The 25138-nt window shown below is 48.7% G+C and overlaps 1 protein-coding gene across 5 annotated transcripts in view; it reads left to right on the top strand.

The window, feature by feature from the left end:
* The window catches only part of ESRRB (estrogen related receptor beta), a 243819-nt gene that overhangs the window by 193825 nt on the left and 24856 nt on the right, over positions 1-25138 (top strand). For all 5 annotated transcript variants that reach the window (XM_079913204.1, XM_079913201.1, XM_079913205.1 and 2 more), the window contains one exon: positions 17578-17694. In XM_079913204.1, the coding sequence (XP_079769330.1) occupies positions 17578-17694 (117 nt within the window). The remainder of the gene's footprint in view (positions 1-17577; positions 17695-25138) is intronic.

Genomic DNA, 25138 nt, shown 5'->3' with positions numbered 1-25138 from the left:
TAACGTACATTTAAATGAAACAGTACGATTACTATTTTGACTTAACAGGATTTAAACTATTTTAGCTACTTTAGTTATAGATAAATTTATTCATTAAGTGAACACTTTAAAAAAATATAAACATGGTAAAAATTCAAACAGTACGAAGGAATAAGACAGTAAAGAGTAAGTTTTCCTAAAACCCTAGGCCCCAGTTCCCTAGACCTTTCCCCAAAGGAGTCATGATACCAACTTCTCTCAGCAAAATATTGATTGAGCACTTTTGTATCAGGCACCGTGCTAGCCTTCAGCACAGTGAACGGATGCATCCTGGTCCCTGCCAGCTTCACATTCTCCAGTCTGGGAGGAGGCCCTGGAATCTCTAGATGTCAAAAGCACTGCATTAATTCTCAGTATCCTGCCTCAACCAGGGTTGAAAACCTCCAATCCAATATCCAATCAGTATCATTGGATATTTGACAAATAAACATGAGATGTTTAAACCAATTTAAGCTACTGAAATAACAGTGTTTTTCTTTACAAATTGGGAAGTGATCTTGGTAAGATTGCCACCATTTTAGACTCTCGGAGGGCGGTTTTTGAAAAATTGCATTTTAAGAGACAGTTACATTTTCTTCTGTCCATATTCTTAAATGTGCTGGAGAGTTCTGGATTAAATTTTCTGAAAGCAGAGCCTGGTGTAGACTTAGGAACCTTACTACACCCTCAACAGCGGCCTGGGTGCTGACAACATCCTCTGCAAGTCAAGAGCCCACAGGAAGGGACTTCCCTTGCAGCGCAGTGGTTAAGAGTCCGCCTGCCAATGCAGGGGACACGGGTTTGAGCCCTGGTCTGGGAAGATCCCACATGCCGTGGAGCAACTAAGCCCGTGCGTCACAGCTACTGAGCCTGCACTCTAGAGCCCGCGAGCCACAACTACTGAGCCCACATGCCACAACTACTGAAGCCCGCGTGCCTAGAGCCCGTGCTCCGCAACAAGAGAAGCCACCGCAATGAGACGCCCACGCACCGCAACCAAGAGTAGCCCCCGCTCGCCGCAGCTCGAGAAAGCCCGCGCACAGCAACAAAGATCCAATACAGCCAAAAAAAATTTTTTTAAATAAATAAATAAAGAGCCCAGAGGAAGGATTTGTAAATAGTCTTAGTTATTTGCTACCACGTAAAGGATAAAGATCTCTTCCTAGAAGTCCAAAGACAAACAGCAGCCTTTATTGCGATCAGAACTGAAGTACTCTCGTTTCTTTGTCACAAGAAGAGTTACTCATTTCCAACCAGAAAGGTCTCTATCTGAAACAGGGACCAGTGAACTCTAAGGCTGACGGATTGCTCTGGTTATCTTATCAATTCTTTGGTTTTCTTCTAACAAAGATTTTGATTTTGTTGTTTCTGAGCATAATAGTTGTAGGAAATTTGGAAAAATGGGGAAAATATAAAGAGGAAACAAATGATCTACAATTGGACAACCCCAGAGTCAGTTTAGTACCAAGAGAGCATTAATTTAGTCCCTGCCCTGAGTAAGGTGCTTCAGGGAGAGAAAGAGACAGGGTACCTGCCCTCAAGAAGCTGGAATCTGAGGCTTAGAGCACACGAGGCTGCAGGCAGAGCTTTAGCCCAGCCAGGGCAGTCTTCTAAGCACCTCCCCAATTAAGGAGGGTACGTAGGCCATCTTTAAAAAGGCCTTTAGTCACAGAATGATCCATTCGCAAAGTAAACGCCTGGACAGCTCTGAAAATCATGCTAGCTCACAACCCCCCCTTCCCTCCTTAGATCCCTTCCATCTGCCCAATTCGGTGGTTACGTCAACATGGGAAGAAATTTATGGAAACAAAGAAGTCACGATAGACTTAGGGAGAAAGCCCTCAGACCGCCATTCCTTGCCTACAAATATTTATCGAGCACTCAGTGTGTGCTTGTCTGTGCCGGGGGCTAGCGCTGTGTGGATGGGGGAGGGGATGGGAGTGGTGGGCAAAGTACAGTTTGCCGGCGGCTTCCTGCTTTTGTAAATCAAGTTGTATTAGAACAGGGCCACACCTATTTGTTTACATATTGTCTGTTTTGGTGCTTTGGTGGAGTAGTTGTCAGAGACCTGGCCACACGCAGAAAGCATTGACACTTTCTGGCTTTTTACAGTAAAAACTTGTAACCCCCGCCCTGCACTTCAGCACTGAACAGGTAGATGCAGCCCACTAGCCCTCAATGCCTAGTAATGCATGTTAAGTGTTCATTACACTTTGCCCATTTCTATGCCGTCAGTGCTGGGGCTTATGTCACTCACCCAGAGTAGATGAGCTTGGAGATAGACAAAAAGGCACAGTCCTGAAGGGACAGAAAGGCTCCATGGCAAAGGAACCACCCTCAACCTGATTGAATTTACTAGCATATCTATGGAAAAAAAAGAGGATGGATCAGCCCTGGAGGCACAGAAAAAGAAAGCTGACTTTGGCAAAGTCCCCGCCCGAGGTAAAGGGAGTCAGCCTGGGACAGCCTATTGTGATTAAACATTCAATGGATTTGATTAACATCTTTCTGATTACAATCTGGGTACCCTGTTGGTCTTCTGCTTGGAGCCACCTTGCTGGTTAGGCAGGATGCTGGCTGGGTAGATCAATTTCTTATCATACTTGAGTGTGCAGGCATCCCGGGCTTATACATCTGGTCCCTGAATTGGGGCAATGGGAGTCAGCCCCTGAGAGATGGAGCCCTTTTCTGTGGCTGACACAGTCAGGCTTCTGGATCATAGGGCTAAGCGCCAGCTTCTGGACTGGGACGCTGACCCACAGTAATGAAAACCTTTGTCATGAGTACCGCAGTGACGAGGGGGCCTTTCGGGGAGCCACCTGGGGGATCTTTGCTAAGCTATACCCCCAAACTCTGACCCTCTCTCAGCAGCCACCCTGCCTCCTCTCCTGTCCCATGGGGAAAGTGGAGGCCCTCAGATGGGCACTCCCTCAGCTTGTTGCCACCAGCCCTGCCCACTCTCGGCAGCATCTCTCATTCACTGATGGTACACGTCTTCATTGCTACCCACTCGTGCGGGGAGAGGTGGCTCCCACCCCAGGCTCAGCTTTTCTCAGGCTTGGAATCCATCTCCTCACCACTTCCCAGAGACCTTCCTACCCATTATCTCCTCTCTTTCATCATCTCACTCCCTATGGGCTCCTTTCCATCAGCATTTAAATACTGTTAGTATCTCCAGTCTTAAAAGAAAGTCCCTTCTGGGACTTCCCTGGAGGTCCTGTGGTTAAGACTCTGTGCTTCCACTGCAGGGGCCATGGGTTTGATCCCTGTTTGGGGAACTAAGATCCTGCAAGCTGCGTGGCCAAAAACAAAACAAAACCCACAACAATATGCCCTTTTGTTAAACTTGCATATTTTCAGTCATATTATGTAAGACCATGTATTTTTTTTTTTTTTTTTTTTACAATATGTGGGCCTCTCACTTTTGTGGCCTCTCCCGTTGCGGAGCACAGGCTCTGGACGCGCAGGCTCAGCGGCCATGGCCCACGGGCCCAGCCGCTCCGCGGCATGTGGGATCTTCCCGGACCGGGGCACGAACCCGCATCCCCTGCATCGGCAGGCGGACTCTCAACCACTGCGCCACCAGGGAAGCCCCATGTATTATTTTTTGAAAAACTTTTTCTTAACATTTTGGAAGGCAAGGTTTATCAAATGTTTCACATGACTCTTTGATGAAAGTGCCTTTGCCACTTTCCGCATCGTTTGGTGCAGTGTTTCAGAGCACACCCCCTTCACTTCATCTTGGTTATGGGAGATAATATGAGCATGTATGTGCTACTGTCCCTCAGATTTTTATTCTGAGCACTAAGTACATTTCCTAGACCATTAGGATAGTTCTTTTTTAGTTGTGTCAGTATTTTTTAATTGAAGTTTGATTAATTTACAGTGTTGTGTTAGTTTCAAGTGTACAGCAAAGTGATTCGGTTATACATACGTATGTGTGTGTGTATATATATATATTCTTTTTCAGATTCTTTTTCTTTATAGGTTATTACAAGATATTGAGTATAGTTCCCTGTGCTACACAGTAGATCTTTGTTGTTCACCTATTTTATATAGTTGGGTCAATTTATAGTCATGGTTTCCACAATATATCAGGTACCATACTGCTGCTTTTTTTCTTTTGCAGTACGCGGGCCTCTCACTGTTGTGGCCTCTCCCGTTGCGGAGCACAGGCTCCGGACGCGCAGGCTCACCGGCCATGGCTCATGGGCCCAGCCGCTCCGCGGCATGTGGGATCCTCCCGGACCGGGGCACGAACCCGTGTCCCCTGCATCAGCAGGCGGACTCTCAACCACTGCACCACCAGGGAAGCCCCTATACTGCTTTTGACTCTCAGTGTTTGTTAATTATGGTTCATATCCCCAGCAATAACTAAATTTGGGCTAAATTTCTTTCTGCCTTTGTTACTGATTCAGTCCGGTGACGAGCCTTGATTGGGGTCTTCTCAGGGCACTGAGTCTCCCCAAAAGGCAGTTGTTCAATATGAAGGGACTGACACAGCACCTCTGATAAGAGACTTCACAAAGACGCAGATATTAAGCAACTTCCTCTTCCTTCTTTCTTTTTTTTAAAATTAATTAATTCATTCATTTTTGGCTGCGTTGGGTCTTCGTTGCTGTGCGCGGGCTTTCTCTAGTTGTGGCGAGCGGGGCTACTCTTCGTTGCAGTGCGCGGGCTTCTCATTGCGGTGGCTTCTCTTGTTGTGGAGCACGGGCTCTAGATGCGCAGGCTTCAGTAGTTGTGGCTCGTGGGCTCAGTAGTTGTGGCTCACGGGTTTAGTTGCTCCGCGGCATGTGGGATCTTCCCAGACCAGGGCTCGAACCCGTGTCCCCTGCATTGGCAGGCAGATTCTTAACTGTGCCACCAGGGAAGCACTTCCTCTTTTCTAAAGGACAGTGTTGGGGGAAAACTCCTGCCTTACATCTGAGCTTAGGAAGCACTTGTTCAGTTCTTTGGTGATACTTTACTGAGTCCCAACCATTGTGCTGGGAGCTGAAGACAGAACAATGGGCCCTACTCTGTGGTCTTGTATTCTCGGGGGTAAGGCAGACAGTATATACGGTAACAAAGAGGCATAATGACAGACCCAGGTGAGTACTGTGAAAGAGAAAAACCAGTGATGGGAGCAAAGGTGGCTGAGAGAGGGGGTCTAATTTAGTCTGAGGATTAGGTAAGGCCGTGCTAAGAAGGCGACTTTCAAGGTAAGGGGAAGTTCAGGCGTTCCAGGCAGGGGAAACAGCGGATCTGTTTCAGGACCAGAAGGAGGACCATTGTGGCTGTTATGAGTGAGTAAAGGCCAAGTGGAAGGAGACGGGGCTGAGAGGCTGATAAAACTCAGGCCGTGGTGAGTGCAGCACTTGGATTTTCTTCTAGGTGGGATGGAAGCTGTTGACAACACATGCTGCGTGGCCATGAGGGGCTGTGCAGAGGGTAAAACTGCTCCGTCCCCTTCCCTGTGTTCCCAGGGCAAGTGGCCAACTTTGCAGGTCACCAGGAGGCCCCTTGAGTAGCTCCTTAAGATGAGGAGGAACAAGCAAGAACGAGGCCCTGGCACCAAGCTCCCTCTGTTCACATGGGGCCCCGATGCAGGCTTGGAAGGAAACTCCCCAGGGAGAGGGGCGGGGGGATGATTGATGGCTTATCCTGCCTTGGACCACCTCCAGGCCTTTTGTCCTGGTGAATGAGGCCTGGGATCCCAGGGGACAGAGACTATGACAGGGATGCAGAGACAAGCCAGGAGTAAGTGGGAGCCTGGAGTGGAGTGCTGTCCCAGCCCTGCCACTCGCCAGCCAGCTGACCTTGAGCAGGGCCTAGGATCCTCTGGCCTCAGTTTCCTCATCTGTACAAATGCATAAAAAGAGTCAATTAAACCCACAAAACATTGCTGTCTGCCGGGCACTGAGGCAATGAGAGGAAGAACAAATCACAGTTCCTCTTTTCAGAGGCACAGCCAGGGTGAAAGTCAGGTGAGACACAGCCAGACAGAGCAGGGAAGGCTTCCCAGAGGAAGGGACATTTAAGCTGGAGTGGAAAGTGAACATTCTTGGTAGAAAGAACAGCAGGAAGAGGCCCACAGGAGTTGAGTGTGCTCTGCTCAGCAAGAGGGGACCAGTGGTAGGTGAGGGGCTGGAACAGAAGCTGGGACCAGATGTCAAAGGTTTTCACAGGCCCTTGGTAGGAAAAGTATAGAGTAATATTTCTGCTTGGGCTGCTTCACCTGGCTTAGGATCCCAACTCTACAATTTCGTAGTTGTGTCAAGTTGGGCAAGTTACTTCGTTTCTCTGGTCCTTAATTTCCTTGTCAGTAAAAGGGGACTGATGGGGCTAATAAATAGTTCCCGCTCCCAGGATATTCTTGCAGAAATTAAATGAGACGTGAATGTAGAGTGTTTAGCTTAGTGCCTGGCCTATGATAACCATTAGATAAATAGGATTTGTTATTTGTTATTTATACTTGGCAACGAGAAGCCATTGAAGATTTTTGAGCAGGGAATTAATCACATCTCCTTTTAGCAAGATAATTCCGGCAGTGATAGGGAAGATGGGCTGGAAATGGGAGAGTCTAGGGGCCGGCAGACTAGGCGGCGATTTTAACAGTCCAGTTCAGAGATCTAGTTAACAGTCCACTTAGAAGTATCCAAACCCCAACAGTGGCAGAAGGGTTAAAAGGAGAGGTTAGGATTTTGAAAGTGATTTCAGTATAAAAAAATAGTAACTGGATTGTGAGACTGGCTCTTAGATGTCTAATTTAGGCTACTAGAGGATGGTCAGGCCATTGGCGGAGGAGAAACCTAGAAAGAATAATTTTGCTGGTGGAAGGGGGGTGGGCAGGGAGGAGAGGTTGGGATAATGGATGAAGTCTGAGGCATGTTGAGTTTGATCAGTTCACAGGCCTTAACCTGGGCAGTGGGAAATGCAGGGCTAGACCCCAAGAGTAAAATCCGAGTGGGCTTTTGGGTCTAATGAGATCCTCTAGGGCAGGGGTTCTCAAAGTATGGTCCCCACACCTCAGCACAGGCTTCACTAGGGGGCCGGTTAGAAATGCAGATTTCAGGCCTGCAGAATCTGAGGCTCTGAGTTAACAGGCCCTCTGGGAGAGCTTGTTCTAGGGAAAGCTGCTCTGAAGGAGAGGGTCAAGGGATAAGGCGCCAGGAGGAGGGACGCTGGTGAAAGGAAGGGGTCAGAGCCTTGAAAGGAGACTGAGAAATACCATATTTTGTCAGTTCTAAGATGCACATTTCCTCCGTGTAACATCTCTGAATTGGGCCGATTACTGTCTGCTAGGTGACAGATGTATGTGGTTGTCACTGCCCTCACAAGCACATTAAAACTTGCAGAAAGGGGCCAGTGACCTGGAAGGAAACCCCTATGAGAACAAGGGACATTCAAGAAGCACAGCGTCCTCAGCTCCTTTGTCAGCAAAGAGGACCGATCTGTGGAAAAACACAAAGACAATGACTTTGATCAAAAAGGATTAAGAAGAGTCACACTCTGAGAAATTTTAGCAATATCTTCAATTTATTTTTCTTATGTTTTCCCTTTCATGTATCCACAAGAATGCTGTATGATCAAATCTGTATCTATCAATAAATCTCAAAGAGCTCTTTTAATAAGAAAAAAAAAGAGAAAATGCTAGTGGCGAGGAAGCACAAGCCGTACTTTGATTGGCAGATGTTTTTCCTCTCTTTCTTGGTGGTATATAAAATAATGGTGCAATCTTACCATCAAAAGCATCTTAGATTCTATGCAATAAATATAGAAGCGATCAGAGACGTTACAAGAGTCCCTGGAGAGAAGGGAGAGGAAATCTAACAGAGTGGGTTTTAAGAGGTGTGATGGGTGTCTGTTGCTTCCGGAAGGACCAGGATGGGGAAGGCCCAAGGGAGGGGATTGCACTTGACAACTGGAAGGTCATTGTTGAATTCTAGGTTTCTCTGGGTGGGCACTCTTGCTTTCAACTTAATTGCCTTGATCAACGGGTGCTTCAGGGGGCAGACACTGTACTTGAGATACAGAAATGAAAGACCTAACAATCTCTATCCCCAGTAAGCACGCAGTTCAGAAGGGAGGACAGCATGCAAAATCCTGATTATGAAACATTAAGCTAGTTGCTTTCAGTGTGTGTATGTGTGTGGCAGGCGGGGTGATGGATGAGGCCTCTGGGGGCAAACAGGAAGGGGCATGTAAGCCTACCTGGGACGGAAGGGAAGAGGGCGTCACTGAAAAGGCCACATGCGCGCCGAGGCTCCGAGGATGTGGAAGAGTTTGCCAGGAGGGGTTTCAGCTAGAGGGAGGTATGAGAGGGCCCAGAGGCGCCATGTGGTTTTCTGGAGCCTACAAACCGGGGGCCTAGGTGGAGGGAGATTACAGTGGACTGGTCAGAGGTGGCCAGATCATAAAGGGCCCGATGTGCTTTTCCCTGGAGGTTAGATTTCATCTTTACACAATGAACAAATTAATTTTAAATTAATTTTTAACTTTTACCAAAATAATGTATGCACATAGTTTAAAAAGACCCAAAGTATAACTCTTATAATGAAAAATAAGGGTCCCTGACCCTATCCATTCTTTCTCTTTCCCTCCATGATCTAGAGTTAGCCATTTAAGAAAATCTTTCTTCTAGCCCTTTGTCTTCTTAATTACTACTATGATTTTACAGCTATACTTACTGACAGCAATTTTACATTATTTCTTGACTTCCTGTTATGGAAGATGAAGAGTTAGTTCCCATTATACAAACCATCCCAACACACATACATTTCCCGTCTTCCCATTGTCTGAATATGGTTATATCACGATTTTTGGTTAAATCTCTTTGTCTATTGCCAATTCCTCCTGGATATCCCCTTGACTTTTCTCCTGGTAGGATCCTCTGTCCTCTTCCTCTTTTTGGTCTTTCCCTTTGGGGTCAGGTGTGGGGGAGAAGCTCATGCTAGAAAGGCACAGGAGAGGTAAAATTGTTGACATCTTGGATGTGTGGAAATGTCTTTACTCAATCCTTCAACCCATACATTAGATGCTAGTTGAAAATAATTTCTCCCGAGAATTTGGACACCATTGCTGCTTTGTCTTCTAGCTTCTAGTGCTGCTGTCCAGAAGTTTAATTCATTCACTTAGAAAATGTATACTGAGGCCTAACTCTTTCCCAGACCTGGTTCTAGGTGTTGGAAAACAGCAATGAACAAAGCAGATAATAAACAAGCTAAATAAACAAAAGTCAGGTGATGAGTGCTAAGAAGAAAAAAGAGTGGTGAGTATGTGCACTAGTTTTGTGTATCTGTGTGTGTACAGAGAGGGTTTTTTCCCTTATGGTTTGAGATATGGTGGCCAATCTTATTCTTGATCCTTTGTATTTGACTTTTTTTTTTTTTTTTTTGCGGTACGTGGGCCTCTCACTGCTGCGGCCTCTCCAGCTGCGGATCACAGGCTCCGGACGCTCAGGCTCAGCGGCCATGGCTCACGGGCCTAGCCGCTCCGTGGCACGCAGGATCCTCCCAGACCAGGGCATGAACCCACGCCCCCCGCATCAGCAGGCGGACCCCCAACCACTGCGCCACCAGGGAAGCCCTTGACTTGTTTTTAACACTCTTGCTGAAAGTTTTTAGGATCTTTTTTTGGTCTTCCATGATAAAAAACCTATGTTGTGTGTATAGGTCTTTATATTATTATTATTTTTTTTAGTACCTTCAGATACTTTTAAAAAAATTTATGTATTTTATTTATTTTTGGCTGCATTGGGTCTTCGTTGTTGCGCGTGAGCTTTCTCTAGTTGCGGTAAGCGGGGGCTACTCTTTATTGCAGCGGGCGGGCTTCTCATTGTGGTGGCTTCTCTTGTTGCAGAGCACAGGCCCTAGAGCACGCAGGCTTCAGTAGTTGTTGTGCACGGGCTTAGTTGCCCTGTAGCATGTGGGATCTTCCTGGACCAGGGCTCGAACTGTGTCCCCTGCATTGGCAGGCAGATTCTTAACCACTGCGCCACCAGGGAAGGCCCTATATTATTATTATTATTATATTTTTGTTTTGAGGTAATTGTAGATTCCCATGCAGTTATAAGAAATATTACAGAGAGATTCCATGTACATAGATCCCATACATTTCACCCAGCTTCCTTCAGTGGTAACATCTTACATAACAATGTAGCATATATAATATATGTAGCTATATGACATAACATATATGGGCTATATAACATACGTATATATAGCAAGATACCACAACCAGGAAAATGGCATTGATATCCATCAGCCTTACTCAGATTTTACTAGTTGTACACTCTCATCTGTGTGTGTGTGTGTGTGTGTTAAGTTCTGTGCAGTTTCATCACTGCAGATTCCTGTGAGCACCACCGCAGTCAAGATACAGAACGTTCCATCACACAGGATTCCTGGTGCTACCCTTTTACAGCCACACCACCTCCCTGTCTCTTCCCTCCCTGACCCTGGCAGCCACTGATCTGTTCTCCACCTCTATAATGCTGTCCAGGCCATTTTCATTCATTCTTCTGGACTCTCAGCAGGCCTTTTGACCTGGAAACTCATATTCTTCTGGTCTTAGACATCTTCGTCCCTCCCCTCTTCTCGCCTTCCCTTTCTCCCTTGGTGATAACTTCCTCTCCACTGTTTTCTCTTTCAAAAACTCCTCAGGGTTGGATATTGAGTTTCCAGGACCAATCTTCTAGTTCTTACCTCTTTTCTGTCTTATTGTCCATCTCTTTGATTTTTTGTTCTATTTTAGAGTAGCTGCTTAGTTGATTCTTTGGAATTTTTTTGTATTTTTAATTTCTATGAGCTCCATTAAAAAAATAATAAATTTATTTATTTATTTTTGGCTGCATTGGTCTTTGCTGCACACGGGCTTTCTCTAGTTGTGGTGAGCGGGGGCTACTCTTGGTTGAGGTGTGCGGGCTTCTCATTGCGGTGGCTTCTCTTGCTATGGAGCACGGGCTCTAGGTGCACGGGCTTCAGCAGTTGTGGCGTGCAGGCTTCAGTAGTTGTGGCTCGCAGGCTCTAGAGCACAGGCTCAGTAGTTGTGGCGCACGGGTTTATTTGCTCTGTGGCATGTGGGATCTTCCCGGACCGGGTCTCAAACCCATGTCTCCTGCATTGGCAGGTGGATTCTTAACCACTGCACCACCAGGGAAGTCCCTGAGCTCCATTTTATACTTTATTTTTATTGCATGCTGTTCTTGTTTCATGAATGCAGTATTTTTATCTTCTCAAGTCAACAGTATACTGAGTATTGCTTGTGGAGGTTCATTTCTCCTTCTTGCTTTGTCCTGGTTTCTTCCCACATAATGTTCCCCCCGTTTATCTTGGTTAGTTTTTATATTGAAGCTTTTCACAGATGTAGTGATAATCCTTGGCTGTCTTAAATGCAAACAGGGATAAAAAGCATAGAAAGAGCTTTCCTTTGGCTTATTTTTTATCTGCTGATTTTTTTTTTTTAACATCTTTACTGGAGTATAACTGCTTTACAATGGTGTGTTAGCTTTTGCTTTATAACAAAGTGAATCAGCTATACATATACATACATCCCCATATCTCCTCCCTCTTGCGTCTCCCTCCCTCCCACCCTCCCTATCCCACCCCTCTAGGTGGTCACAAAGCACCGAGCTGATCTCCCTGTGCTACACGGCTGCTTCCCACTAGCTATCTATTTTACATTTGGTAGTATATATATGTCCATGCCACTCTCTCACTTCGTCCCAGCTTACCCTTCCCCCTCCCCCGTGTCATCAAGTCCATTCTCTACGTCTGTGTCTTTATTCCTGTGCTGCCCCTATACCTGCTGGTCTTTTCTCTGATGCCATTTGTTTTTCCAGAGAAGATTGCTACAAATTCCCATCTTCAGGCTAGGGGAGTAGGGAGTGGAGGGTGGGAGTGAGGGTGTGGAGTAGATATCTGCCTGCTAGAATTTTGGGGGTGAGCTTGGGGAGTGGGGCTGGGCGGTCTCACTCTTTGGTGTGCAGTATTCGGAAACTTCAGCTTCCCGTCTGCCCTCAGCTAAGCCTGGGGCCCCTGAGTCCGGATTCACTTGCTTAGACCCTCCAGAGATGAAGTTGGCTTCTCTTGTGCAGGCTGTGGGGAGACCCTTGGAGGCCACCCGTAGTGGCAGCTAAGTACTCCTTAAATACAGACTTCCAGCAAATTCCCATTTTTACTCCCATACCTCACTCCATCTTCCACTGTGTCTTCAACACCTGAGGCTTTTTGAGGTTCTGCGGTACAAGGGCTTATTTCTTATCCGGAATCCCCTCCGGTTACTTTGGTTTTGACTTCCTTCATTCTTCCGTGACTGTTCTCACTCCCTTACTGCCCTGTGGCGGGCTCCTGGGAAGGCATGCAGACAGAAGTGGGTGATCCATCGAGGCACTTTGCACAGGAGTTATTCACGTCTCTCCAGGGGCGGTGTGGAGGGTAGACTGATTGGAAAGGGCAATGGTGACAAGAGGAAGCAAGTGCGTTAGAGGAGAGGGAAGAGACGATGGGCGTGGGAACTAGCTGTGGCAGGAGGGGAAGGAGGGTGGAAATATCAGGCAGGTGGGATGAAAAGGACCTTAGAAGTAAAGGAGAGGCATGAATCTACGATGCCACCGCAGTTTCTGACCCAGGTGGCAGGTGGCTTAGTGATGGCTTTGCTGAGACAAGGAACACAGTAAGAGAAAGTCTGGGTGAGGATGGGTTCAGGTGGAGGAAGTATGAAGAACCCAAGGGAATTCCAGGTGGAAGTAGCCAGCAGGCAGATGGATATAAGGGTTTGAAGCACAGACAGTGCCTCTTGCTGCCCGTCCTTGCCAATTACATAAGCTGAAGCCAGTGGCATGAATGAGATCATCAGCTGGAGGGTAAGGAGGAGGGAAGGGTGGAGAGCTGAGGACAGCGGACCGTGCAGAGATGAAAGGGAGAGTCTCTCTCCTCCAGGAGTGAGATAAATAAGGGAGTGGAACCAAGTGACTCCCAGCCCAGCCCTATCACTCCAGAGCTAAAAATGGTGGCCATTCAGAATGTTAGCCAGCAGCCCCTGAGCCCATAAATTCCTCACGAGCTGTTTATCTAAGCTCTGCAGCCCCCATCCCTGAGCCCCAGGGAGGGGACTGCCCACTTTCCTGCAGCTGTTTCAGGACAGCTGATGGGGATGCCCCTGGGCTTTCCTTCTCCTGGGGCACAGGATTGAAGAGAGTTGATGGTGGGGATTTCCCTGTGCCTTGAGGTCACACTGAAATCCAGATCATTCCTGACTCCCTCTCCCTCCCACAGGCAGCATGAGCTCTGAGGTCTATCTATGGGAGGCCTGGTCCTAATGTTCTTAAATGGCAGAATGGGTGGCTGGCCTCAGGTCTGACACCTGGAAAGGACTTACCCTGGGGTCTTCTGGCTATATGTACCCTGGCAGCCCTGATGCATGTAAAAATAAGCATGTTCACTTTGCTTGCCACCCAGTGCATGCACTTCACTAAGCCCTTTATGTGATGAATCCTCAGGACTGTATAGTTGGGAACATATTGTGCCCATTTTACAGATGAGGAAGCTGGGGCCCAGAGAAGTTGGGTGATTTGCCTGAGGTAGAGTCTGCATATGTCTATACTGGGCACACTCCCAGGTTAGAACTCTGAATTTATGCTAGATGTTGGCTGTGTCCTTGTCCTGTGAGAGCCCATCCCCAACCCTGCCACCCCTCAGCCCCTGGTGAGTGAGTGAGTGAGTGAGTGTGTGTGTGTGTGTGTGTGTGTGTGTGTATACACGCCCCTCCCTGCTCCTGTGCTCTCCTAGACTGCCCTCCAGAGACCACAGGAATTCTGATGAATTAATCTCATCACTTTATCAGGGAGGCACTTACAGAAATTACAAGGCAGGGCCACCAGCCTGGCTTTGCTGGCAGTCAGCCGCTGGGGCCATAAAACAAATTGAAAGGAACAAAAATAAATAAATAAAATTAGATCTCTCTCCCTCTCACACACACACACAGCCACACCCACAGAGTCAAGAACATCCCTAGGTTCTTGTTAATGCTCAGTCTCTTGTCCTGGGAGAGCAGCAGTGCCAAATCAACAGATACTTATGGACCCCTTGCTGGAGTGACAACTTAAGATCTGCCCTTCAAGGGATTGACAGGCTGGCTGGGGGGCTGAGACCAGTGAACGTGAAGAGTTAGCCACCTGCAAGTGGCATCCCAAGGCGGCCCGAGTCCCCAGGCCCCAGGCCCTGTAAACTTAACGCCCAGGGGAGCAGAGCAGAGCCAGACCCCCTGGTTTCAAGTCCTTGCTCTGCCTCGTCCTGGACTCTGCTTACCTTTCTCATCTGTAAGATGGAGAGGAAGATGTTTACCTCCAGTGTTGTTGGGAAAATTAAAGATTCAACATAAGAAAAGTAGAACCGCAGCTGCTTCATAACAAGCTCTCGTCGGTGTTAGCTCTCAGTGTGTATTGAGCACCTACTGTGTGCCAGGCACTGGGACTACAGAGAAAAGCTGATTTGGGAGGAGGAGACACACAGTGGCGACCGGGTGATGGAGAGAAGGGTCACCTTCCCAAGGGGGACCAGGAGGGTGGGCAGGCCAGGCCAGGAGGCGGAGGGAGCTGAGTGGCCTTGTCCTAAGCAGCAAAGGCCTGGGAGCCTAGGAGGTCATTGAGTTCCAGGAACTGAGTTATGCAGAGCAATGGGGAAGGTGAGGCTGGAGAGAGAGGAGGGGAGTGGGGTGGAGGCCGGGGCCAAATTCTACAGAACCTTCTAAGCCGGGATAGACCTGGATGAACTAGCTTACGTATGGGATTTCCTCCTTTCTGTTTCTCTCTCTCTCTCTCTCTCTCTTTCTTTACAATGTTGTGTTAGTTTCTGGTGTACAGCAAAGTGATTCAGTTATACATATATATCTATTCTTTTTCAAATTCTTTTCTATAATAGGTTATTATAGGGTATTGAATATAGTTCCCTGTGCTATACATAGGTCCTCGTTGTTTATGTTTTTTTTTTTTTTTTTTTTTTTCCTGTACGCGGGCCTCTCGCTGTTGCAGCCTCTGCCGCTGCGGAGCACAGGCTCCGGATGCGCAGGCCCAGCGGCCATGGCTCACGGGCCCAGCCGCTCCGTGGCATGTGGGATCTTCCCGGACCAGGGCACAAACCCGTGTTCCCTGCATCGGCAGGCGGACTCTCAAGCACTGCACCACCAGGGAAGGCCCTGTTTTTCTATTTTATATATAATAGTGTTTATTTGTACATCCCAAGCTCCTAATTTATCCCTCCCCTGTTTCTCTTTTTAATTTTACCATGCTTATGTGAATATTGAAATTATTTCCCAAGAAGTCACAAAGAGAGTGACCTAAGAAATGCTTAGGGTCAGGTAATAGGAGGGAGGGGCACACGGAATCTTTATTCCTCCCCTTTCCTCTTACCTCCCATCCTCCAGCACAGAGGATGGCTTCTGGCCCCCCTCCCCACAGAAGGATGGTGCCGGCTGGACTTGAGAGAGAGAGAGAGAGAGATCTGTAAGGTGCTCCGGCCAAATCGACCTCTGTGAGCCTCAGTTTTCTCACCTGTACAAAATGAGGATCGGAATGCTCACTGGGACGTTGTGAGTACTCAGTGTAATTAGGCATCGTGTAATTGGGGCTCAATAATTTCAGTACTTCAAAACACTTTTGTCAGTGGTGGAACCTGGTTCATGCTTGTTCTCAGAAAATCCAAATGCTACCTGGGGAGGCTGAGGCACAGGGTCACCTGAGGACAGCCCCTCTCCCCTTCCTCTAGACCACCTCAGTAGCTGGGTTAGCATAGGGGCCTGTCTGAAGTCCCCAAACTTCTAGTGGGGTGCAGGGGTGGCACAGCGGCTCTGTGTGGCCTCGGGTAACTCACTTCAGCTCCCTGACTCTCAGTTTCTTGGTCTGTAAAATGGGGCACTGGTGGGTCCCAGAGGGTTGCCGTGAGGATGGAGGGATCTGAGGCAGGTCACGCTCCTAGCAGGTGCACAATGAAGGTGGCTCTTATTGCTGCTAAAGTGGATGGGTTGTGTGTGTGTGGGGGGGGGGGGTGGTTCTGGGCACAGGCAGGCCTGGAGCTGCCCTTTCTAGCACGGTGCAGGGCTGGGCGTGGCCTTTTGGAGGCTGCTCCGTGCCAGGCAGTGTCCTTGTTGGGTGAGCTGGGCCCGGGAGGGGAATCTGGACAAGCGGCTTGCTGGGCATCACTTGTCCCTGCTCCCTGAGAAGGTGGCAGCTGGATGGGTGTTGGGATGAAAGGTTTGCAATAGTTCAGAGTCTGTTCTCTGAAAACCACAGACTCAAGCAGACTGCACTGACTGGGATGGGGGCCGAGGAGACATGATAAAATCCAAAACGGCACAGTGGTCCGCTGTCCTGCACTTGTATCTTTCTATTGCCTGTCTCTCTGCCCACCCCCAACAATTCCAGTCCCTTTCCCCCTCCCATTGCCTTTCCTTTGGCCTCCAGGCTTGTTGTAGCTGCACAGTGCACATTTGTGACATGAGTGCAGACACGTAAGAGCACTCAGGGCAGATGCTGTGCCCCTACGTTAGAAAGGCAGCTGCAGCCTCTCCCGACCGTGCTGTCAGCCCTCCCAGGAAGAGGCCCTGCAAAGGGACAATGGCCTCCCCAGAGCATTCGAAGATCAGCTCATCCCGAATAAGACTGTAAACCACTCTGTAAACCTCAGGTTTCTCATCTGTAAAATGGGGATGGTATCAGTACCTACTTCATGGAGTTGCTATGAGGATTCGGTAGATTTTTTATTCAGCAGGCTGGTCTTGCATGCCTTCTGTGCAGCAGGGGTTGATCTCAGTGCAATAGAGATGACGTGATGAACAGCACACCTCTTGCCTTCGTGGTGCTCACAGCCTACTAGGAGCATGGGGTCAGGTTCACGGAAGCCATTATTATCACCCAGTTAAGGGGTGACATGGAAAATTAATCACAGTTTCCCTCTGCAGCAATGAACTGTGCTTATAAAATCACCAGCTCACTTCAAATCGTGCTTTACAATTTTTAAAGCAATCTTATATACCTGATCTTGCTTAATCCTTCATCGAGCAGATATCACACTATTTTGCAGATGAGGAAACTGCAACTCAGTGAGAGGAAAGTGATTTTCTCAAGGTCAGCCAAGCTGGGTGGCCTGGGCCTCTGCCGTGGGATGTGGGATGCAGGCCCTGGTCCCTGCGGGCTCAGAGCTGCCGAGAGGTTTTTCCCATGAGTTGGGGCCCAGGCTGAGGGCATAGGGCCGGTGGGCCACACTGACGTTTTGGTCAGCAGTGGGATAAAATTTCTCTGCTTGGGATAAAATGTCAGCTCAGTGAGTTTTGATGTCCCAGTTCAGTGGTGGCTTCAAAGCTGTGGCTGCCTGGTCGACCTGACCTCTGGCCCTGGGATCTCTGTATTTAAGAGAGGAGGAAACACCCTGACATGTGTCTCGGAGCACCTCCTACTTTGAGAACCACTGCCCTGTGGGAACCTCGGGGCTGGAGAGTAGTGATTTGGTCGGTGAATCCCCATGCAGCCTGTGGCTGGCAGATGGGGGCAGTACCTGGCAACCCTTCTGTGTCTGCTTACAGGGAACATTGAGTACAGCTGCCCGGCCACCAACGAGTGTGAGATCACGAAACGGAGGCGCAAGTCCTGCCAGGCCTGTCGCTTCATGAAATGCCTCAAAGTGGGGATGCTGAAGGAAGGTAAGAGGCCCCGCTTGGCCATGCAAGGCGGAACCGAAGCCTGGGTCCTGGGCAAGCTCTTCTTCCCACGGGAAGCCTCAGACCCCCGGGAAATGCCAGCAAGCTCAGCCTTCTCCCTGAGCGGCGCACGGGAACAGGTCTCTCCCTGTAGCCCGGGTGAAGGCCCTGCCCCCCGGGCTGCCTGTCTCACACAGCCTGCAGGCAGGTGTGCAGCCTCCAGTCCCCGTGGGCAGCTAAAGCTCTCCGCGCTCTCGGGACACTGCTGGGCAACAGGAGTTGGAAGTTCTCCATTAAAGATCCTTTGGGGAATCATGACCCCACTTGGGCCTTAGAAAAGCTGGCTTGGCGCTCTGGGGAAGGCCCTCGTCGGGGCCAAGAACCCTCTCCACCCTGGGAAGGAAGCCTTGGGATGCTTTATCACCTCTCGGTGGCCCATGGAGTGTGGGCATGCGGAGAGCAGAGACGTTGAGGCCCAGAATGACACGTCATGTACCCTTCACCTGCCAAGGTCAACCTCTGTTTTCCAGCAGGTGCACAGGACATGGCTGTCCCCTGGCCAGTGTTTTCCTCCTCCTGTCCCCTGCCCCCACCCCCATCCTCTCTCTTCCCTTTCCTTTCTCTACCTTTTGCCTCTCTTTCTCCTCTAGAGCCTGCCATCCAACACGGCAGCGTGAGCCACGTCTTCTAAGTGTAAATTACACACCAGATTTTGAAGACTTACTAGGATGATAAAAAGGAGTGTAAAATATTGTGGTGATAATTTTTTAAATGATTACATGTTGAGATGATGATATTCTGGACATATTGGATTAAACAAAACGTATTATGACATTGATATCACAGCTTCTTTTTACCTTCTTTAGCGTGGCTACTAGAGAATTGTAAGTGACCTGTGGCTCTCGTTATTAGGACAGCACAGCTCTCGGTCTCCCGCACCGCCTTCCCTGTTGATCTGCTCAGGCTGATGAACCTCGTTTAGTGCCATTTTTGGAGACGGGTAGTGTGTGTGTGTGTGTGTGTGTGTGTGTGTGTGTGTGTGTGTGTGTGTGTGTGTGTGTGTGTGTGTGTGTGTGTTTCTCCCCTTCCCCTGCTTTCAAGGGGAGCCAGTGGCAATTTCTACAGATCTGCTTTTATGATTCTGGGCCCTGGGATCCTTCCAGAAATGAGAGGAGTCAGGAAAAGAGGTGTGTGCTGGTGATCAGATTATCGGATCCAGAGGGGCTGGGAGAGGAGAGGAAGGGGCAGGACTGGAATGCAGGCCCTCAGTGGGAGGGGCTTCTGGAGCCCAGCCCAGCCTTTAAGAGCCCGAGGCCCTCCTCCCATCCTGGCTTCCAGGCGCCCTCTGGGAAGAGGGCCCGAATCTAAGGTGCTTTGTTAGTAGGACGACTTGGACGTTGTTGTGATGTGGAAATCGGGGACTCCGTCCGTTTTCCATTCCGGGTGCCCCCTTCACCTCCACTGAGCCCGGTTCCTCCACCGCCCCTGTGTCAACATGGCACATTGACCCTTAAACTGCGTTTCTTACTAGTTGTTTCATGCAACCCTTTTGACGTGGAGGAGGCCCCTCAGCTCTTATTCACATGCCAGCTGCTCCACCGGGGGAACCAACTGAAGAAACAGCTCTCTTTCTAGATTAGAAACAGGCTGCGCTGGACCTGCTGAAAGACTGTGTGTCTGTTCATTTTGATTCTCCCCAATTTTGGTCTACCCCCGTGTAGGGTGTGACCCCAGCTAGTGGCTGAACCAGGTCCTCTGTCTTCTGTACCGGGTCCTTTCTGCTGCTCCAGAGCATCCTGGGGTGCACAGATGAGGAAACTGAGGCACAGAGGCCCTCAGAAGCGTGCCTCAGCGCTGGTCTCCTGATCCCCCCTCTGCACGCTGCTGAGAAGCAGCCGAAGGCTTTGTCAGCCTTGGAGAGACTCTGCTCTTAAGTGTGTAAGGATGTTCTGGGAAGCCAGGTGTGAGGGCCCTGACCCGGGCAGGGGCCAGCTGTCCAACAGCGTTTCCTGGTTGGAGCGTGTAGCCTTCCTGGCTTACTTCACAGCGTCTGAGGAGCTTGGAACAGAAGCAGCTGATTGCTATCAATATACTCCTGAATTTGAAGGCAGACAAAATTGAGTCCTGCAGCGACGCACGCTGGTTTGAGGGGAGCTGGTCCCAGAGCCTGGAGCTTCTCCCTGCTGTGCTGTGTCTGCTCCGCATGGCCCAGGTCAGGGGTGGGGAGGCTTCTAATCCCAGGTCACCTCGCCCTCCCCCCAGGATTATGAGCAGGGAGGGAGAGAGAAGGAAAAAGTGGGGACCGCCACTTGAAATCCCTGGACCACCTTGCAGCCTTTGAGCAGAGTCTCTTGAGGGGTTACCCAGTGCTGGGAAGAGAGCAGGGGTACTTCCCAGTGGCGCCCCAGAAAGGCAGAATGATGAGGGGATCCACAGAGGCAGGGAAGCAGGTGGCCAGGGGCACAGTCCATCGGCAACAGCAGGCCAGGCGCCCCGCCAGCTACTTAAAAGGAGCGAGATGAACGCTGTGTGGCCCAGGATGATGGTGTGGGCTGCTGGGGGAACGAGAGCCTCAGGTGGGGAGCACACGTGTGGTGGGTGGTGGGCGTCTGAGGCTGTTGGCGGGAGCCGGGCAGGTGTGCTGAGGTGAACTTCCCGGGGGCTCAGCCCTCAGGAGCTCTGCCCCAGGAGAAGGGCAGTCCCCAGAACGCTCCCTCCCGCCGCTCTGCCCTGCCCCCGCTGCTGACGGGGGAAGATGACACAAAGGCTCCTTCGCTTAGCTCTTCCCCGCAGTACAGAGCCTTGGCAAGGTCCCGGGCTCTGAAGCTCCGCGGGGACGGCCCCTTCAGAGGAGCGCGCCTCCTTGAGAAGCCTGTGTCCCTGCCAGGGAGCTGCCCTGGCTTCTGCTTTTGTTTAGGTGCCCGTCCCCCCACCCCCATCATATGCAGGCACGCAGCCTCCCTCTGTCTCCCTCAGACTCTGACCTGACTCTGAAATGCAGACCCCAGCCTTCCCCAGGTGCCCCCCGCAACCCATCTTCAAGGCTCCTCGACATCGGGGAGCCAGGGGCTGGGGTCCTGGGTCTTCTGGGGGAGGGAGATGGAGAAGGGGAGAATGGAAGGCCAGCCTCCCCTCCTCCGCATCTCACCTGCTTCCCTCTTCTGTCCAGCAGCTCTGGATCCTTATTCGGTCTTTCCTTTCTTAAGTAAAATAACCTGAGAGAGCGCCACGCGATTTGGGGGCCCAGCAACTGCCAGGGAAAAGGTCAGAAGTGGGGCTTTCTTTGGCTCAGCCTCTGCCTCGAGGCTGCTGTCAGTTCTGGAAGCGTCGGCTGTGGAGCACAGGTGATGTCCAAGGGTCTGTCTTGCTTCAAGCAAATCCCGTGTATGAAAATCTATATTTTCAGAGAAAAGAGTGACGATTCTCTTTATAGGAAACTGCATACAAAATCTGCTCCGGGCTGGGCGTCAGTGCCTGTGTCCCCTCCTGGCTCTTAGGTATCCTTGCTTTGTCTATGATTTCTCACTTACGAGCCTGGGCCTGCATTTCTTCACCTGTGGAGCAGGGGTGTTGAAACCTGCTCTCTATCACTAGGTCAAGGTGAGGACCAGATGGGACGACTCCTTGGTAAGATCTGCTGTGGGACCGCTTTAAAATGTCAGCTTCCTGGGCGTGTTAAAGTAGTATTGGATTCAAAGATGCTCTCATTTGCGCCCATTGTGTTAGGTGGGGCCTACTAGTGTCCAGCTGCCTTGAGTTTCCTCCTGGATTGGCTGGTGGGAGACCTAGAGGTGGCATCGCCTTAGGCTGACCCCGTCTGGGGTCTAAAATGAGGATGAGTGGGTCCCTTGGGAGGACCATGGAGAAGCCCTCCCCAGATAGGTGAGGGTGTGGCCTGATGGCCTCTAAGCCAGGAGAACCTGGAGAACCATTTGCTGCGTGTCACAGGGGGCACCTGTACATCCGGGAATTCTGCAGATCTTCCTGCACAGACTGTCCGCGCAAACTTCTTCTGCTCACCTCACTTTACCTCCCTCAGGCCACCAGCCTCCCGGGCCCGCTTCATTTCCTCCTCCCCTCAGCCCCTGGTCTGCCTTTCCCCAAGTGTTTTCGAAAAGATATTTGATTTCAGTGAAAGCTGGGCTGACATCCATGCGATACACTCTCAATCTCTTTGTGCTTGTTGGGAAGGCGGAGGGCTCCTCCGGGGATTCTGGGTAATTGGGTTAGTGGCCAGCTCATGTCAGGAAATTAAAAGGAGGCCCTGATCAGGTTCCCGCTGCATGGGATTTAATGGCTTTGTATTTATAGAGTATCCCGCCTCTAGCCCATGCCAGAAATACCACTTTTCTGGCCCTGTGAATGAAGAAAGAGGATGAGAGATGACTTGCCTTTAAAAATTCTTTTTCTTTTCCAAAATACATTAGTGTTCTGAAACAAAACAACTCTCGAGCACTTCAAAGAATAGTTTTGAACTAGGGCCCAAGAACTCTGATGGCTGTTTGTATCCCCCGAACCACCTTCCACCCTACACACACACATGCTCACGCACACACATCTGACGCCTCACAAGATCTTCCCACGTGGCCTCGCACCTTGGGCCACTCAGGCACGATGACCTGATGACCTCTGGTTGGGGAAGTGTTAATTGAATGAAGTCACAGAAGATGGTCTCGTCTGTGCTGAGCCCTTATTACTGTCCATTCAGGGCTTCTGGCTCATCAGACGTTGGGTAACAGGTTCAGTGGTCACACAGACCCGATAAAACCCCAGCGGCACCACGTATACGCTCCTTGGGTGATTTACTAACTTCTTGAAGCCTCCCTTTCCTCCTCTGTAAAATGGGAATGATAGTAGTTAGTTGCTGTTTCATCTTGCTCCTGATTCACCAGGGAAACTCCTGGAGTTGTACCACAGAGTAAAATGTTAGTCACTGATTTAAGATACTCTGCATCATGTTACATCACTGGTTTCTTCTGTGTTTCAGAAGGCAGTTGTGACTCTCCTGTAGCCTCTTTCCCTGCTCCTTGGCCGGTGACCTTGCTTCATATTTGCTTGAGAAAATAGAAACAGTCAAGTGGGGAATTTCTAAACCTCCTGCTGTTGAATCCACAAACCTACCTACTTGTTTTCTGTCTTCACTCTTGTTAGAGGAATTTCTGTTCCTATCAAAAGCCAGGCTCCCCATCTCTGCGCTGAATCGCATTCCTCTTTCTTTATTAGGGACTTCACTCCTATAGTATCATGTCTGCTTCCAACCCCATCAAACCCTTCCTCACTGCTGGATCATTTTCATCAGCACCCAAACAGAATTGAATTTAAAACACCCACAAGTGTATTTTGATCCAAACTTTATCTCTGTTCAGCTGCTGCTGCCTTACCCTGCTCCCTTTCTCAACAAAACTTTCCTGAAGGGTTGACAGCACTTACTATATATCTATCCACTTTAAAAATAAAAATGAAAACAAACAAAACACTTCCTTAAAAAGTAAGCATTGAGGGACTTCCCTGGTGGTCCAGTCGGTGGGATTTCGTGCTCCCAATGCGGGGGGCCCAGGTTCAATCCCTGGTCAGAGAACTAGATCCCACATGCGTGCCGCAACTAAGAGCCCGCATGCCGCAACTAAGAGATCCTGCGTGCCACAACTAACACCCAGCGCAGCCAAAATAAATAAATAATTTTTTTTTAAGTAAGCATCAAGTAGATCCAGAAAAATATTTATAGTATGTTATATTAGTTAGGGTAAGGCTAAACTTCTGTACAAAGAGACTCGCTCCCTCAAAGCAAAAAACTCAAACCTAAGCAAGATAGAACTTTAATTCTCTCTCATCTCTCATATAACAGTCCAATATGTCTAAGGTGATCCAGGACTGGTTGGCGGCTTTGCCATCCTTAGCAAGTGGTTTCCACTTGTGGACCCATCTCCGAGACAGCCAAAAGGAAGAAAAGCCTGTATCCGATCCCTCGAAGGGCAGGACCCAGAGTAGTACAAGTTCCTTCCATTCACAGCCCATTGGTGGAATCTAGTCACTCGGCCACACGTCTTTGCAAGGATGTCTGGGAATTGTAGTCTTTAGCTGGGATGCCATGTGTCCAGCTAAAACTATGTTGGGATGGGAAAAGAATAACATATTTTAAAGGACAGGCATTGTCATTTGCCAAAAACATACGTGAAGTAGGAAGAACATTGATAACGTTCCACCCAGTCTAATAAAAAGAAATTTTACCCTTACTTTTGAGCTTCCCTCTGTGTCTGAGCCGCATTCATTACTTTCAGGGGCAGCTACCATCCTGATTCCACATTATTTTCCCTTGCCGTTCTTTATGGTTTTATCATGTATTTGTATCTCAAATCATATCATGTTTTTCCGTTTTAAATGAAATTATACTATACATAGTCTTCTGCATCTTAATTATTTTAATCAGTATTTCCGAGATGAATGCTTCCTGTTGCATGGTGCTATCATTCATTTATTTTCATTCTGTATTACAGGAGTCAGCCGGATACATATTTTAGGCTTTGTGGGCCAAAAGTGAAAATACTTTTAACTAGTTAAAGTTAAAATACTTTTAAAGTATTTTAAAGTAAAGTATTTTAAAGTATTTAAAAGTATTAAAATACTTTTAAAGTATTTTAAAGTAAAGTTAAAATACTTTAAAGTTAAAATACTTTTAACTATACTTTTGAAGTTAAAATGCTTTTAACTATTTAAATCTGCTGTTGTAATGTGAAAGTGGCCACAGACAGTACGTAGAGGAGTAAACAGAGCTGTATTCTGTGAGGTACTTGTCTGAGCCTTTCCTCAGATTTTCTACTTCATTTAGAAATCTTTATATGTTCTGGTCATTTTTATGAGTCATGTTTTCAGTAGCTGGTGGTGTAAAAATCTCATTTGTAGCTCTCTTCTCTTTATGGCATCCTTTGATGAACAGAAGTTAGTAATTCTAATAAATTGAATGTATCAGTCTTTTCCTTTATGGTTTGCACTTCTGTGTCATTAAAATATATATTATTTATCTACTTAACCTGCTACTGTAAAGATGCTTTCCTAATCTGCCTTACCCATGTTGGTCTCCGATCCTGCTGGACTTGACTTTTGAGTACAATGAGCTGGCTCCAGGATGGCAAATTGCTTTCAGCTGGACTGTCAACTGTAGGGTGGGGAGCAGCTGCCTAGAATACATGATTGGAAGGCTTCTTAGGCAGTGCCTGGGATCAGTAGGCAAGAGTGCTGTGACTGATTAGCAATGTCTGCCACAGACTAGGAAATGGAGGGTGGTGGCACAGCTGACAGCTTTTTGCCATGACTGATCTAGTGCAACTGAGTTTAAGTGATTCGCCCAAGGCCACGCAGCTAGTAAATAACAGAGCTGGGTGGAATCTAGTCTCCTTGGTTATACAAGAATTCCTTCTAAGAAGCCCAATCCAACTCACTGAGATGCCTT

This window comes from Stenella coeruleoalba (genome assembly GCF_951394435.1).
Source record: "Stenella coeruleoalba genome assembly, chromosome: 2".
Classification (NCBI taxonomy): domain Eukaryota; kingdom Metazoa; phylum Chordata; class Mammalia; order Artiodactyla; family Delphinidae; genus Stenella; species Stenella coeruleoalba.
Note: the sequence above shows the minus strand (reverse complement) of the source record. Positions and strands in the feature narration are given on the sequence as shown.